At 33.5% G+C, this 15716-nt stretch overlaps 1 protein-coding gene across 1 annotated transcript in view; it reads right to left on the reverse strand.

Moving 5' to 3' along the window:
- Window positions 1–15716, reverse strand: part of LOC131849654 (inactive dipeptidyl peptidase 10) — a 90155-nt gene that overhangs the window by 46709 nt on the left and 27730 nt on the right. Inside the window, exon 3 of the mRNA XM_059199767.1 lies at window positions 9459–9586. Within this exon, the coding sequence (XP_059055750.1) occupies window positions 9459–9586 (128 nt within the window). The remainder of the gene's footprint in view (window positions 1–9458; window positions 9587–15716) is intronic.

The following is a 15716-nucleotide window of genomic DNA, read 5'->3' on the forward strand; positions in this document are numbered from 1 at the left end:
CAGACCTTATCCGTCTGGCCCAGAACCACCGCTGGCCGGCCGGGTGAGTTGACAACATGCAGTGTCACCCATCTTTATTTGGAAGATTAGATTTATCAATATGCATATACAATTATATAAATCTTACACTACTACTAATTTCACAGTTTTCATTACATTGTGCAATGTAAGAATTCATAATGTAACAATACACATTATGAATTCTTACACTGCATATACAATTATATGAAATCTTATTCTAACACTATTTTCAAAGTTCACTATTTGTTATAGTCCAGGTTTTGTTTAATTATTGATTGTTTAATTTCACAGTTCACTTTTTGTCGTAATTCGGCAATTTTTTTTTTTTTTTCCCTTTTTCACTTCCCTTTCCCCTTTTTTTCTTTCTTTTTTTTCTTTTCCTTCTTCCTCCTTTTCTTTTCCCTTCCTTTTTTTTTTTTATACTTTTAGCGAGCATGTTCCGGCCTTTCCAGTCCAAAGCGCCCCGACGATGCATCAGCTGTTCTGGTTTTCTTTGTGCTGATTATTTTAGCGCAATCAGCGCATCAACGATCGCCCTGTCTCTATTTTTAATCGCCATCTGCAGTGAGTACTCATGAATGTCCGAGTGAGTCGCTCTTGTATAAAACGAGCAACTGCGTCTTCTCGATTTCTCGTATAATATACGCAGTCGCCTGTGTGCCTGGTGATGGCTACCACGGCATGAGAGTAGCTGCCATGCACTTCCAAGGGTTTACTTCTAGTATTGATGATAATAACCCTCTCCGATGTCAGTCCCTGGGCCTCATGAATCGTCAGCACTTTAGACTCCTCGTCCATTCCATATCCCTCGGATATTAGCTTTGCTTTCTCCGCTTGGGTATGAACCAGGTATAGAGTCCTGCTTTGGTCCGATGGTATGACTTTGCTGTCGTATTCCATGAGCCTCAGCGACCTAATCCGGAGGTTGGTCGAGTATATCCCGTTGTATACTTCTCTCAGGGCATACGCTACATCCAAGGGGTTTCTGTGAGTACATAGAAACTCCCTAGTACTACTTATGTTACATATATGCATATTTTGTACCATATATACTTAATATCATAAATTCAAACGTGTGTCTTTCTTTCTGATTATTGCCTTTTTACCAAAGAATGTCTGAACACATTAACATGAAGGTTTTTTGTTTGGTTTTAAGTGGACGCATAAACACTAGTTGTTATCTAAAAAAGAAGATAAAGTCAAAAACAATTGTATCTACTAACATACATATATTTTCGTTTTTGGTTAAAATATATAAATCTTTGCCATATATACGGCAGACACTTTGTTACTTGGTGAAAATTGTTGAATTTTACGAGCATATCGGGTTGATATAATTTTAAAATAATATTGAGGTAACATAAAAAGTAGATTTTATTTATCAATCTGCAATAGAAAAACACGTTTCGGCATATCTGATGGTAAGTGGTAACTGGCACATATATACTCGTGTATGAATAGCTCCACGGAAATCACGTAATGTGATACTAGTAACGAGTTATAAGTTGCCATTTCAAAGGACTAAGGTATCAACATCTGTACCCTATAATTTCACTGTCATATCTCACCCTTTAAACAAAACATCCTACAAGCTTCAGAAATAGGTGAGACAGAGGTACCGACGCAGATGAATATATACAAAGTTTACCTGCGGTAAAACATTCTGCATGTCTTATTTCTTTATCATATTTTTAATCATTGTAATTCTCACACCATTAAGTGTCGGTACTAGGTTCTTAATTAGCACATTTACTAACAGAATACTTAAATTGAGAATTTTAAGCTTCAAATAATTTATTAAACCCATTAGACCTTGTTGCTAATACCTAATAACAAAGAGCACGAAATGTATAAATTTTAAAGTGTTTATCTTCGTTTATACGGCAAAGTAGGAAATTAATTTCGTTGGAAATTATTAGATATTATAAATTGCAAGATGCTCAAGTTTTGTAAAATGTATTTTAGTAGAAGAAAAATTATATCCAGAGTATTTTCGAGGTAGAGTTTTGTATTGTCGTCTGCGTGGGTTACACAAAGCATTGTAGATATGTTTTGGTTGGAGATCAGTCAGGGAAATAACAGGAAATAGAGGCGTCTTAGTCGTCTGGAATGGTAACGTATGAGGCTTGGGCTCTGTTAAAGTGATTTCGGTGATGCTATTCATGTACATATATAGGTTACAGTTACTCAGGTGGGTCAATATAGAATATTAATAAATGAAATTTTCAAATAATTCATGAAACGGCTACATGAAATATAGTATATAACGCCTCTATAATTTAACTGAAATTGATGATCGGACCACGCGTTAATTATATTATTTTCTTGTACAAAACACGTATTGTTGTCTAGTAATTAATTATTAAAGTAAATGTATGAACTTGGTCCTAACGAGGGTTAGCTCGCAACAAGTTGGAGCTTGTGTGGATAAATAAAATAGATCTAAACACGAACAATGTGAGAATCGATTGAAAACAGATGGGACAATATGTTGGGAGACGATATGATGTGATTATGAATACAAAAATATATACATTATATAATTCAGAGAATATTAAAAAAATATATATTTAAAGTTTAATGCACAAATGTACATATGGCGAAATAAACTTCAAAGGACGTTCTCTATCAGTCAAATTGAGAAATTAGGAAGTTGTGCAAAATACAACAATATATAATCTCAGAACAATTCAAACAGCGCCCTCTGGACCCAAGTTAAGCTAGCTAAATCTTGTGTTATGGGTACTAGATAACGAATACAAATAGATAGATACTTTTTTTGTAAATACATACATAATATATATTGAAAACACCCAGACAAATACAAACAATCATAGTCATGAATACAAATATTATTAGTATTTTTTTATTGTAACTGTATCCACCACTCCACAATTCCTTTCAGTCACTTAAAGGTTGACTGGAAGAAATCCCTCTTTTGGGATAAGTGCCGCCATTGTACCATTTATTTATTTTTTTAAGACATGTATCTGTTAATATTCTGTACAATAAAGAATTACAAAGAACCAAACAAATTTTTGCACCGTGCGAGGAATCGAACCCGCGAGCGTTGAAAGTAAAGCGGTGTGCTAAAACGCTAGACCACCGAGAACTTCAAACCAAAAATTATAGTATACCTTACATCAAACTACAATTAATAATCGCAGCTTACAAAGCAAGCTGCTTTGTGACATAAATATGAAGATTTTGAACTTTCATCTTTTGAAAAAATATAATTATACTTTCAAGATACAGTACACTACAGTACTAGTTACAACTTACTGTAAGAAGTATATAGTACTTACATAGCTTTAACGAGGAAAATGCAGGCAAAGTTTAAATTAAAGCCATGCGATTAATCTACAGGAATAATGTCTGTTTGAGGGCGTCAACTAGACAGTGAAGTTCTGTGCCAGATTTAAGTGCTCCAGTTTGAGATTAATTGTAAGAATCGAAGACGCGTTGTAGCGAGAAATGGTAGAGAAGAAATTTAATTTGAATTGTAATAATATCTCTGGATATTTCACATAGCGCCATCTAGTCTCAAGCTAGATACAGATTATGTTATGGATACTATACAATGGATAGAAATACTTAAATACATCTTTTTTTAAATACACATTTAATATGCACAGAAAATACCCATTACTCTATTAGCTTGTGTGTTATATTAATTACATAAAAAAACCCTATGTATAGACAGCATGAAAGACCAATTAATACAAATGTATGCTACAAGGAATCGAACCCGCGAGCATCGAATATATAATTTTTTTGAATAGCTGTCAGCCGCCGCTTTACCCGAGTGTACAAATGAAGAAAAGGAGATTAAATTTTTCATTTTCATATTAGTTTGTCTGTAAAAAGAAAGATAAATCATTGCCTATTTGGTTTACACGTGGATATAAAATGGCAGTAATGTCCGTAACCGAGAACATTACGCGAGCCATTACCACTCATAACCGTTTGGATGCGGCCTATTAAGGTCATGACGTCATCGTGTAGATAACAACTACGTGTACACGCGGTTATCTATGCGTCTCAATGTATATGCATAAGTCGTGACCAGATCAGAAAATTGTATTATAAATCAATCATATCTTCTATATATAATATATATCTAATATTACAAACGCGAAAGTTTGTGAGTATGGATGGATAGACGAATGTATGGATGTTTGTTGCTCTTTCACGCAAAAACTATTAAACTGATTTTGATGAAAATTTACAGCAACAAAGCTTGTATATTAGATCTCACATAAATTACAAATTTCATGAGGGGAAGTCGCGGGCACAGCTAGTATGTCATAAACTGGTTACATAACTTATTACACACTTAATGATAAGTGGCAATCATCGTTTATATGGTACATGAACAGTACCAAGGACATCACCTCATTATGTGACCTCTGTGGTAAAACTCATGCGTTGCTTTAGGCTTGCCATAGGATTAATGTTATGCGTCCAGTCGCACCTATATCTCAACAAAATATAGCTTACAAGTGACAATGCGGCTTAAAACGGTGATACAGAAGTAGGTAGGTAATAGTACCCTGCAAGCTTTCTACTATGTAATATTATGTTATCTGTGCTTTCTACAATGGCCCTGGCAATATACAATAGCGCAAATCCATGAACAGATATCGTTAAAGTTACGACTATTAATAAATATTTTTTCCTTAATTAAATCAATATTAATTGTAAGGTCGTAAGGTAATCAATAATAATAGTTCCATTGGTTTAATGATTAATAATGCGATAATAGAGCAAAAGATATAATAAAATTTAATACGTAAGTTCCCATACTTACTGTTGTTATTAATATTTATTATTGACATTAATTTATATGTACAGTAATTATTGCAAATGACGATTAACATATCAATAAACGTTGAATAACAAATTTCATTGCTCGTAATAATTTACTATATCGAAAGTGTAATCATTTCATATCATTAACTGATATTTTAATGTACGTAATTGAGTTAGTGATACTGTTTATAACGATCTATACTATCTGGTTATGACATACGACGCATCCACTATATACATAGAATGGTTATACATTGCTTGTACCAGGAGAACAGAAAATCCCAGAGCACGCATTTGTTGCTTGAGCTCTAATGTATGTGCACATTTTGTACAGTTATTTATACGAGTACGTTGCGTCAAATCGACACGGCTATCATATGCGTAAAGAGTGAATTATTCCTGTGTGTAGGTATAATACGTCCAGTTCATAAAGAGAAACATCACTAGTACGCTACTGTTAAAAGTATCTAAAATTAAACGAGGTAAGTTAAGTAAAATATGCAAAACATTTACTGTACTCTTAACTTTAAAGGCGATATTCCAAAAATGTAATATGATGCATGCGTATGTGGACTAACACTCCTAATAATTTATGCGTCCTTTGTGCCAACATACGAGGTATATGTAGTATAGCTCATAGGAATTAAAGATGTTCTTAAATTACTTTATTATTCATTGTCATACTTAAGATACATTACTTCTGACAGTTTAATAACATTGCCATTGTAAATAATTTTATTATTTGAATAGCAGCAATATAACATTCCGAATTCCAACTCCACTAAGTTATAATAAGGTCACAACAAACGTTTCTTGTTATTTCTTGTTCCACACCATTAAATTGAGAAGCCTTTCTCATCGGAGTTTATGATGACTGATTATTGACGACCTCGGTGTTCTGGTGGTTTAGCACTGTCTTAGTTTTCAATAGTATCTAGATGTGAGTGAAAGAATTTTTAAACTACACAGAATCAGCAGAAGATACCGAACAAACAAACATACAAATTTCACCTCTATAATATTAGTGTAGATTATTGCAATTTTATAAATATTTTTTCGTTGATAAAAATTTCTTTCTTTCCTTCTTATTTTAGCATCATTCCAGGTGTCATTCTACAGACTCGGAATGCATTAACGTCAGTCACTTAGGAAATTATCGTTTTCCCGTCAACTTGTCACTGATTAGGGAAATCTCCCGTGTCTCAGCTGTTAACTCAATAATGAGCCAGGACAGACTCATTAGTCTACCTTAATACTAACTCTTTGACGTTATTTGTCATTTTATTTTATAATTTTATACCTAATTTTTAGACGCAATTTCGTCTGCTAAAACTTTCATTACTTCCAGATTATTATTATTTGTATAAATATATGCACATATTTTAAGGAAGGTGTTACATATGAGATGGATGGACTGTGTGAAAGATGGTAAGAACGGGAGTAAATAACAAGATGGCTGCGAATAGGGATAAATCAAAGTGAAAAAAATGTTACGCCGACCACAAATAAAGGGGATAAGGAAGAAGCAGGTGATCATGATATTTTGAGATTTAACATAGCCTATGTCTGTCCTGGTGAGAAATATATCTTCATTGGAAATTCCGCGTTCAGCAGTTTAATCATAGAAAGGTAACAAACAACCACATTTTAAACAATTAACCGCAACTTTGTCTAAGCTTTTGAGATAAATAATAGGCTATATGATGTAATCTATCTACATTTCAAATTTCATTAAGATTTGTTCAGCTGTTTAATCAGCAAAAAGATAGTAGCAATAGACATTTGCATTTCAAATATTAGTATCGATCTCCTGCCCCATTCAAATGGCGATATCATGATGACCTGAGCCGAGGCTCGAAACCCTTGCAGTGCTTTCTGCAGCAGGAGTTGGCCTGCAGCCGCTTTATAATTATTTCCGCGGATTTGACCTTTTGGCCTTTGCCGGGTTACGGCTAACATTATTAGAATAATTAAAAACAGTTTAATGATGAAAATATATTTTTCTTTTCTTTCCATGCAGTTTCGATAGCTATTTCAATTGATGTTGTCTCAATTCGTATATGTAATCATGATATACTCTGAAGTATTAATATTTAACTTTTTATAGAACTATCAGCCAAGTATACTATAATATTCATAACGACAGTGCAACGTTGTGTTCTACGTTCATACAGCAACTTCTCAAGTGGCAACACTAAAACTAGATGAGAAAAAGACCAGTAACTTTTAAGAGAGAATGAGCAGTAAACTTTTCAGTTATGACATTCTATTTTTTGACAGTAAAACTATTATAAGCCAAATTGAAATCAAAATCACAGAGATAATAATTATAATATTAACTCTGGACAATTCACACAGCGTCATCTAGCCACAAGATGAGCAGAGCTTGTATTATAGGACTACTAAAACGCAAAATCATTTTTTCAGACAAACAACATACAGATGGTTGTACAATGCGAGGAATCGAACACGCGACCATCGGAATTAAAATATGTGCTAAACCGCTAGACCACGGAGAACTCTTTAACTAAGTATGTACTTATTATTTAAGTGTATTCAGTGAGCATTAAGAATTGCTAATTTAAAAGTTACTCAATCGATTTTGATAATTTAAGAAGTCATCTGCAGAATACTATTACTGCGGGAGAATGTCTGATAAATTTCAAAAACATGTCCCAAAGACGGCTCTTGCATAGCTAAACAGGACGTAATATATGCTAAGGCGATTACAAAATTATATACATGTCTACGAGTATATCTCCGATGACGACCACCAGCTTCGGTGCTCTAGCGGTTCACCACACCGCTTTACTTCTGATAGCCGCGGGTTCGATTTCTCGTACGGTACAAACATTTGTATTCATGAGTATGGTTATTTGTATCGGTCTGTGTGTGCTGTATAATATGTATTTTAAAAAAAATGTAAGTATTTATATCTGTTGTGTAGTACCCATAACACAAGCTCTGCTTAGCTTGGGACTAGATAGCGCCGTGTTAATTGACCAGGTTTATTCATTTATCTATACTAATATTATAATCATTGCTGAAGAGTTCGTTGAACGCGCTAATCTCAGAAACCAATGGTTCAAAATGAAAAAGTTTTTAGTGTTGTTTAATCCGTATGTCTGGGAAGATTATAGGCTATATAACGTCACGCTACGATGAATAGAAACAGAGAAATAATAAAAAAAATGTTGCAAAAATGGAGAAAATGTGACTCAGACGATGCGCGTGTCAGTCTGAAATGAAATATTTAAGTTTTCATACTAAAGTAAGCATGTGACCCGCTCAGTTTGTATTGTTATTTTTAATATCTACCTTTGTGTAAATGGGAATGGTATTATTTCATGAATACTATCACTGGGCTACAGCTTTATAGCAAAAAATTGAATTTTTGATGCATCAAAATTTTATAATGTAAGCTACTACTAATCTACTATGAAAGAATTTAAAAACTCAATGAACGTTATAAAACTTAGGGATCACCTCCCAGCAATGGTATTACCGACCCGATACGATATTAGAATAATTAAAAAAGAGCTAATTCCTTCTAAAAAGGCCGGCAAGCATTTTAATTCCCTTGTTGTTGCGGGTATTCATGAGCGGCGGTAATTACTTACCGTCAGAAAAAAAAAACACTTAACGAATCCAAGCGTGCAGTACTGCCGACAGTAGCTAATCTATTTAATGCAATTCCGATGTATTACACGATGGTGGTAACTCTGTATTGGTTGCCAACCTTAAAACTTTTTGCATCGGACGAAGAAATAAAAAAAATCTGATAATATCTCGTACATTAGCTGAATTTGGCTTTCTAGCAATAGCTTAAGAATTATAATACTTGTTATATAAATAAATAAATAATAATACTAAAAAAACTGTGAAACATATAAAATTATCTAAAAAAACCCCGTACATCTTTGTGTTTTGACTGTCTAAATTTCACACTGAAAGCTAAAAAATCTCGTACTTGTATGAGAATCCTGGTACGGTTGGCACCCCTGGCGATATACAAACACACTATGAAATCTAATACAATATGTATGAACGAGTCTGGATGTTGAAAACAATGTACGCACCTCTGTTAGGGTATATCGTTTTAACACGTAATCCGAGTAATGTAAATATTTAATTAAATTTTAGCGGCATATCATCGGTAGTATATCTTCACGCCCTTTTTTTGTTTATATCGTGCACCCAATGCTATAACGATACACACTAGGGTGCATCAGTGAAGGATAGTAATGGGCATGAAGTCAGTCCAGCTAGGCCATCGTGGGCAATTCAACTGCGTTAATAGTTTACGCTGCTGGAGCTCCAGTAGAAGACGAGGATGAAGTCATGAAGACAGTAGCAGAAAAATAGCCTCGGTGATCTAGCGGCTCAAGACTTAGTTTAACTTCCGTAGATCGTAGGTTCGATTCCTCATACAATGCAAACTTTTGCTGATTGTATATGTATGATTGTTTGTAACGATGATTGTATTGGTGATTTCTAGGTATATTTTTAAAAATATATATAGTTGTGTAGTACATGTAACACAAGCTCTGTTTAGATTGGGACTGGATGTCGTCGTGTGAATTGTCCAGGGTTTTTATAATTATTATATAAAACATGTAACTTACGTGGTAAGTATATCGTAGACCGTATATCTTGCGAGGTAGGAGTAGTGATGTAGTTTGCGGATGCTTTGCGCTAAGAGTAGGAATCGTCGATCTGCCGACACCGAGAACGAAGCCGGTTCTAGCACTCTCTGCAAAGAAAAATATAAACTATAACGTATGCCTATATTTATAATATTTATGTCAACACTCGGCACCCTTCCATTTATTTACTTCGCAACATATCTTAGATTAAACTTCAGTTCAAATTATGACTCCACACCGAATGTACGCGTTACTAATAAGTCATGTAGCACACTATCAAATAAATGTATCTCAATTATTACACCTATTAACACTACCTAGATACCACAAGAAACAAATATACTGAGTTGCGATATCAAATATATTGATGAATGAAAAGAATTTTTCTAAAATAAAAGTAACATAAATTACTCCTTATTACATCAGCTACCTGCCAAAGAAAATCCCGTCAAAATCGGTCCAGCCATTTCAGAGATTAGCGGAAACGGACAGAACCAACAGACAGACAAAAATTTAAAAAAATGTTATTTGATGTACCGTATTCATATTCATATGCATGTAGTAAAAAACGGTTATTTCAATATTACAAACAGACACTACAATTTTATATATATGTATAGATATAACGCTAGTATAGCTGTAGTGAGGTGATAACCATCGCGCTACAAATATAATATTAAGGGTAAAATAACTTGCGTCGATGGTCAAGCGGTTTTACACACCGCCTTCCTTACGTTTGTTGCGAGTTCGATAATATCACCATAGAAACATTATTATTCATAAGATTTTTATTAGTGGTCTGGGTGTTCGTTGCAAAAAGGATTTTTATATTATTAGTACAACAAATAAGGCAATAACAGACCTAATGGTAAGTGGTAACCGTCGTATGTATACTACAGCACTACTGACACCAGGTTATCACGGGACGTCTGTGAGACCACTCATGCGCTGCCATTCGCGAAGATTAACACGTCATGTCTCTTATTCTGTGATTTCATTGCCTAATCTCTGACCAAACGAGCAAAACACAGCTTACAAAGAAAACTTCTTGGCGGCTGAAATAGGTGACTCTGAGGTAACACGTACACAGCCGTTTTCAAAGTCTTTGTAAATGAACTTGTGTTCACAAAAAAGTATTTTGGTATTTCTATCAGTTATTTAGTACAAATAATATTTTTTATGTAAATTTTACGTATCTATTATTTATGTAACTCCGACGTAATTTGAATCGATTATTTTGTACATTTGTACCTAATCACGGTTTCAGATTGTTATCTGGAAGGATTTTGCTTTATCATCGATTATCAGGCTTCATCTACGTAATACTATATTGTAATATGGATTTCGCGTGCCAGCTAGTGTGGAACACGCGAGTATTAGATAAGGATCGATTCACTACGAAACGACGATTGTGTTAAGTAAATCCATATCTGTACTTATATTATAAATGCGAAAGTGTGTATATCTGTATGCTTGTTACCATTTTGTATGTCTGAGGCTAAGAGGTATTCGGCGCTAATATACATGAATGCTCTTGGTAACGTCAATTTTCAAACCACATTAATTATGAGCACATAGGCGAACCTAGTCTATCGGACATCATCTTAATTCCGAATCCTTCCAGAACCCGGGTTCGATATCTCGCATGATCCGAACATTTGTATTCATAGGTATGATTTTTGATACAAACAATCATACCTATGAATACAAATGTTCGGAATGTCTGGGTGTTTTCTATGTACGTATTTACCTAACTGAGTTTAAGAATTCATATCAGTTGTTTAGTACCTATTAGGTACATAAGCTCTGCTTAATAATAGATGACGCTGTTTGAATTGCCCTAGGTTATTATCTGTACATACATATAAATAAAATTGAAGTGTCTGTTTGTAATACTGAAATAACCGTTTTTTACTACATGCATATGAATATATATACGGTACAAACACCAAAATAACATTTTTTATAATTTTTTTCTATCTGTCTGGACCGATTGCGACGACAAAAAAATTTACAGATAGCTGATGTAAAAAGAAGTAACTTAGGCTACTTTTATTTTAGAAATATTCTTTTATTTCAGAAAAATAAAGTTCAATTCCACGCGGACGTAGTCGCGGGAACAGCTAGTCTATAAAATTTTACTTGCTGATTCAGCTATGGTAAAATCTGTAATTGTTCTTTTCTGTCTCATTGATTCCATCTAACATATTTATTTCATGGTATGATAGTTAATAGATAGTTATGTGACTATGAATAATATATGTATGTAGATATTGCATATTATGGCTTAGGATATAGCGATGCCTACAAGCGAATGAATACTACATCTGCTTCTTAACAAAATAGACACAAGTATTTTCAACAAACTTATCAAAAAATTATACCAATTAAATCAGCCATAGAAAAACTGCATTGAAATCCAAGTTTAGGAGCAAAGTTTATTCATACAATATATACCTACACACACAAAGATCTCGACCTTAATTAACATCCCTTTTGCGTGGGGAGTTAATAAGAATAAATGAATGAAAGATTGAAAGAGAATGAAACATAAAGCAACTGTCCTAAATAATAGGAAAGCCCGTCCCATTATATGCGAGTGATGGTCCGTTGTCGACACTTTTCCTTGTTTCTTGCAATGTTTATATAATTGTGTAAGTAACACTATCATACTTTGATGCCAACAACGAATAATATCTGTGTTCTTTATAAATATATACTTATTTCATTTCGTCTAAATTGTTCTGGGATGGGTGCAAAAAAACTGCAACACAGTTTTTACAAACTAATGTAGTTGTTTACGATTTGATTACGATTGTCGATGATCCCGATCGCTCTGGTGATATCGAACCACTTAGCTTAAGGCTTAGTATATTAAGGTTTCTTTAGGGTCGGACGCGCACGTGATACCCCTGGTGTCTCATGCATCCATAGTTTACTTTCAGATGGGGCGTATGCTTGTTTGCCTTCATCGTAGTATAAAAAATGGTTACGAGTGACAATACGTTTGTTTTTCAAGTGTTATAACTATTTTTAGAATTATTAACTAGCAGTATCCGTGGTGTCACCTGCTCAAAAATGACATATGTTATTCTATTGTATAAGCTATATTATTGTAAAGGTTTAGTAAAATCCATTTAGTAGTTTTAGCGTGAGAAAGTAACAAACATCCCACCCATCCATCCACACTCACAAACTTCAACTTATGTTTTCCTACTGTATCCACAAAAAGTTTACTATGGAAATGAAATCGTAGTATATTGTGTCAGGTTGTTGTAAGTTTGTAACTACGTATAATGAATTCAGTCGGTGAATATTCAAATTAGAGCGGCGCCTGAGCGAGTTAGTCGGTAATCCTTTGTGCATACAAACATAGCCATGCAAGCTCAAACATGACATTATTTATTACTAACAATTGCTTGCAAATGTTGTAAATATACCTAATTCTATATATAAAGAGCTAGTTGTCGACTAACAGACTCATCATGAATGATAAGCGCTAGAAACTTACAATAAATGTAAATTTCTTCAGTGACTTTAACATTAACTAAGAAACCTTCCGACTAAAATAATAAAAATAGATGGACGCTTAGTATTTATTGCTCGATCTCGACAAAACTACTGAACGAACTGAACGGTTTTTGATCTTACCGAAAAATATATTTGAATAACTGAATGAAAAATAATAATATATATATATTAAATAACATAAATAATTTACCAATTAAGTTTCCTATCAGTTCTTCTCGACTGAGTTAGTAGCTAGTAGCTTGCCGAACTGAATGGTAGGGACAGTGATAAAAAACTATGATGTGCGTAAGAGGCCGAAAAAGGTCTTACATGAATAAATATTTATGGATTTGATTTGATTTGGTGAAATTTGATAGTAACAGAGTAGATAAAATTTGTCCCTTACACTAAGTAATATTAACAAATAGTTTGAAAGTTACAAAGATGGTAATAAACATGCCAAAAGTATCAACTTGTACACAGTCTACCTACTTCGATACTTATATCACAGATAATATAATATTACACTTCTATGTAGAGTATAATAATCAAGGACAGAACTAGACTGGGTGAATATTGGAATTCCATGATCACTTTGTTTATAATATATTTTTTTAATGGCCCTACAAGGCTATTTTTAAAAATTATAAATGTTGGCAATGCCTATGAGGCCAAGTGCTAATACGTCGACATTTTAATACATGCAGTAAAGTTCCGACCATTGGTCAAATCCTATCTATCCGAGTATTATCTGTGAGATCAAGAAATTCCGACCTCCAAGAGAATGTAGAATTTTGGAACGTTATTGAATGACGACTGAATTCTAATAGCGTACTAGAGTTCACGGAATATTGGATCTAATATTGAACGGAGTTATGTAATAAATTTGTTTAATATTTAACTATTCAATTTCCTTACGTTTATACATGCAGATCATGATTTGTAGTAGGTGGGTTGTTTTAACTTTAATTTATATACAACTGCTTTATTCTGATGTGTCTTATTTTGCTGAAGTCAATTTCATAAATCAATGGTTCGATCTCGTTTTGGTATCAGAATGAAACAGATTCATATCATATCAACGCTACACACATGCCTGTAATAAAATAATTAAGAACGAGATTTCATCCGCAGCACGAACACGCAACGAAATAACATGACAAATGAATTTAAAATTTCAATTTCTTAATTTTATGGAGAACTTTAATTAGTCACTTTTCCGTGAAATTATTACATTTTTACAAACCAATTTTGTCCTGACAAAACAAAATAGCCAAGTAAGTACAGGCACTATGGAGTTAATATATAAGGCAATAGTAATATTGATAAATTATTTACTTATTGTCTTGTACAGAATTAAAGTAAGTGAAATATATAACAGTAAGTACAAAGAAAACATTACAATGTTCCTGAACATTGCTTAATATGGTCAGGAAGCAAACACAGGCACATGACTTTGTAAAATTCTGCATTATCTTTTTAAATTATGGTGTGGTTCACCACTACACAATAAAAGAATTTTTATTGTATATCATTCAAAGACACACAAAGTCAAGTATTATTATTAAGAAACGAGTACCGTTTCAGTTGATTCAAGCGCATATTAATGATATACAAATTCATCATAATAACAGCGTACTGCTTTACAAAATTAGCGCCATTGGACAAAACAAAACGGATAACAATTACAAAGGAAATTATACCCTACTGCCAGTTATTAAAGAGGAATATTGCTGAACCATAATAATCGTGGAAGCCATTATAATTCTGGGTAATTAGCGTACGGAAACAGTTTGAATACACATTTTCTCGTTTCATTAATCATTGCTATTCAGAATGTACACTTATAATTGTAATGTTTTAAATTAACGCATCTGTTAAATACAGCTTTCAAGTCTTGGTGTACAAATGTAATGTATGTAGAACGTTTTTAAACACCACATGGTTGAATAACGGAAAAATAGATGATGGGACAAAGTTATTATTTAAGTTTCTCGTACAAAATACTATACTCGTGTCGCCATCGTTTTGGAAGGCAGAAACTTCCTAATGAAAACTTCTCAACAATATGTGACCTCTAGGTCTAGGTGTAGGTACCGCCTACTGCTTCATCATTTTTGGTCAGAATTCGGAGGATCGAATATGATAGAAAACACGAGCGATGTACCATATATTATGTACATTACAAAGTTGATAGATATATAATAGTATAAGATAATGAATCAACAACATATATACGGCAGTGTTTCATCTACTTCCACCGCCAGTAGTTTATTTTGAAAGCTGCGCTTACGCGCTACGTTTTGAGAACGAGATATAGCAGTTAAATTACAAAATTTTGAGAGTTATAATTCTCCTTATCCTCATTCCTGTTTCCTCCTTACAGCGCGTGTGACACAATGTATATTTTATAAATTTCATGAGATTTTTATCATGTGACTATTATAGTTACATAAAAAAACTTTTATCTTCAATGGAAAAATAGTAAATCAGCTGGAAAATTCTAGAAAATATACGCTGCAAATATTGCTACCGTTTCTGGCAGCATCGGAGACTAAATTGATGTCCAGCCAACAAGTGGGTATATAAATGGAGAGTTATGAGTGCTTTTAGGTATCACGTGACCAAGTATTGTGACAAAAATGTATTCGGTACTACAATGTTGGTGGCTTTGTATGATCTGTTCTCATATTATGTACTTACCTTACATTGTATAAATAAATAAAG

Source organism: Achroia grisella, unplaced genomic scaffold (assembly GCF_030625045.1).
Source record: "Achroia grisella isolate CSIRO2021 unplaced genomic scaffold, CSIRO_AGI_Agris_v1 utg660, whole genome shotgun sequence".
Classification (NCBI taxonomy): Eukaryota; Metazoa; Arthropoda; class Insecta; order Lepidoptera; family Pyralidae; genus Achroia; species Achroia grisella.